Source organism: Grammomys surdaster, unplaced genomic scaffold, assembly GCF_004785775.1.
Source record: "Grammomys surdaster isolate TR1022 unplaced genomic scaffold, NIH_TR_1.0 125357, whole genome shotgun sequence".
Taxonomy (NCBI): domain Eukaryota; kingdom Metazoa; phylum Chordata; class Mammalia; order Rodentia; family Muridae; genus Grammomys; species Grammomys surdaster.
This window is the reverse complement of record NW_021620229.1, coordinates 826,411-828,662: the sequence shown is the minus strand read 5'-3', so window position 1 is coordinate 828,662 and position 2,252 is coordinate 826,411. Positions and strand designations below refer to the sequence as shown.

The 2,252-nt window shown below is 46.2% G+C and overlaps 1 protein-coding gene across 2 annotated transcripts in view; it reads left to right on the top strand.

The window, feature by feature from the left end:
* Nucleotides 1-2,252, top strand: part of Nup58 (nucleoporin 58) — a 45,708-nt gene continuing 43,456 nt past the window's right edge. For both annotated transcript variants that reach the window (XM_028785867.1, XM_028785866.1), the window contains exon 1: nucleotides 1-314. In XM_028785867.1, the coding sequence (XP_028641700.1) occupies nucleotides 208-314 (107 nt within the window). In that variant the 5' untranslated portion in view covers nucleotides 1-207. The remainder of the gene's footprint in view (nucleotides 315-2,252) is intronic.

The following is a 2,252-nucleotide window of genomic DNA, read 5'->3' as shown; positions in this document are numbered from 1 at the left end:
AGTGCGTTCGGCGCGCGGGCGGTGTCGCGCATGCGTTCGCGTGTGGTTCCGCCCCCTCCGACCTCGCCGTGCAACTGCTTGGGGTTGAACTTCCCGCCCGGTCTCCGCTGGGCAACAGCTATGTGGCACACTGGTCCTCGGCTGTGAAGAGACAGACGCGTCCTAGGCCTCTCCACCCTCGCTGACGGCTTCGCGCCCAGGGCCGCCATGGCCACGGGGTTCTCCTTTGGGTCCGGGACTCTCGGCTCCACCACTGTGGCCCCCGGAGGGACCGGCACAGGCAGCGGATTCTCCTTCGGGACCGGCGCGACTAGGTAACCGTGCTGACTAGCATTCCGTACCCTGGTGCTCCCCCGCGAGGGTCGGCGTGTCGAGGCCTGCCTTCACACTGCTTGGCTTCCGTACGAGCCCCACAGCGGGCTGTGGACGGTGGGGGTGGGGACCCCTGCTGCCAGGGCTCTGCAATCCCCAGACAACGCAGTGACGACGCGGGGTGGGCCCGACTGCGAGAAGCGGCCTGGCATCGCGGCTGCGCCTACGCGACACCTCAGGCTCAGGGATAGAATGGGTGTTGAATGAATGACAGCTTGTTGCTGGCTTTTAGGGACAGAAAAATAGGTAGAACATGAGTAAAAAAATTCTCTTAGTGGTTTAGATTTTATTACCGTATTTACGGTTTTGAACGTTATAGTACATTGAATTTTTGATTATTTTTGTTTCAAGCCTTTGTGCCACAGGACCCTATCTGTCTTTTTAAGCTTTTATGGCATTTATCATAGTTATTTTGTGGTCTTCCTTTTTCGCTACAAGCTTAAGTAGTATATTTTTCAGTTCGTGTAATGTATTGAGGGGGTGACAGGTGAATAGCTAGGGAATACAGAAAGCTATTTCAGTGAAAGAATTAATCACTCAGACTTTGGTAAAGAGTTGATAAAATCAGGAAATGTGTACTCGAAAGACAGGTATCTCCTGAAGCATAACAAGAATGTGGATAGAAACTAAAAAGGCTCTAGGCCTTTTTTTTTCTTTTCTTTCTTTCTTTTTTTAAGGCTATAGGCTTAATGTCTCAAAGAAAGCTTTTTTTTTTTTCAAACAGCCCCGTTAGATACAGGAAATCCAAAATAACAGTACTGCCAGACTCCCCTAGTTAAGACACGTTTTTGCTCATGCTTTCTTAGCTTCACTACCTATGTTGTCTAGACACAAGTGACTGTATGCTCTACGGTCTCTTTTTTAACTTTCACCTTGTTTTCTTGTTTCGTCGATGAATTAATTGGTTTAGGTGTGTCCTTTTTATGGTGTATCTTACTTAGCTCAATTTTTAAAAGATTTTATTTATTTTTATTTAATGCATGTGGGTCTTTTGCTTGCATATGTGCACCATGGCTGTTCATTGCCCTGAGAGACCAGAAGAGGGCGTCAGAAACCCCACCACACACACACACACACACACACACACACACTCACACACTGGAGTTAAGGCCCACTGTGAGCTACCAGGTTTTAAATTTAAAATGGGGGAGTGTTGGGGGGCTGGAGACCTCTGTGTGCTACTGAGGCCAAAAGCCATGGTAAGTTCCCTGTTGTGGGTGCTGGGAATACTGACCCATCTCTAGCTCTACTTAGTTTAAATTATATGTCTTAAAATTATAATTATAAAATATAAATCTATATAAGCTATACATTTAGTATATATTTATAAAATATATATAAAATATGAAATAAAATAGTTTTTGTTTTAAGTCAATGGGAGACTAACACAATAGAGTACTCCTGCCTTTACTCTTCCATCCTAAGATGTAGTTCTTTAAGAAGCTCCTTTGTCACTATGACCCTCTGCTTACTAGGGATCATCTGCTACTTAAGCCTCCCTATTGAAAGTATACGTTTCCGGTGTGTAAATGGCAGCTTTCCCTTCTTGGGCTCCCAGGGTGTGCAGAAGAACAGCTTTTCTGGCTGCCTGAGGGGTAGATGGTTCCTGGACGCAAGGAGCATGATATTCTGACCAGGACTGTGGTTGTCTTAATTTAGCTAGCAAATGGTTGTTTGTTAAATTGGAGCTATTTCTCCATCACCTTGCAGGTAGTTGGTGTGTTCTCTCTCTCTCTCTCTGTCTCTCTCTCTGTCTCTCTCTCTGTCTCTGTCTCTCTCTCTCTCTCTCTCTCTCTCTCTCTCTCTCTCTGTGTCTGTGTCTGTGTCTGTGTCTGTGTCTGTGTCTGTGTCTGTGTCTGTGTCTGTGTCTGTGTCTGTGT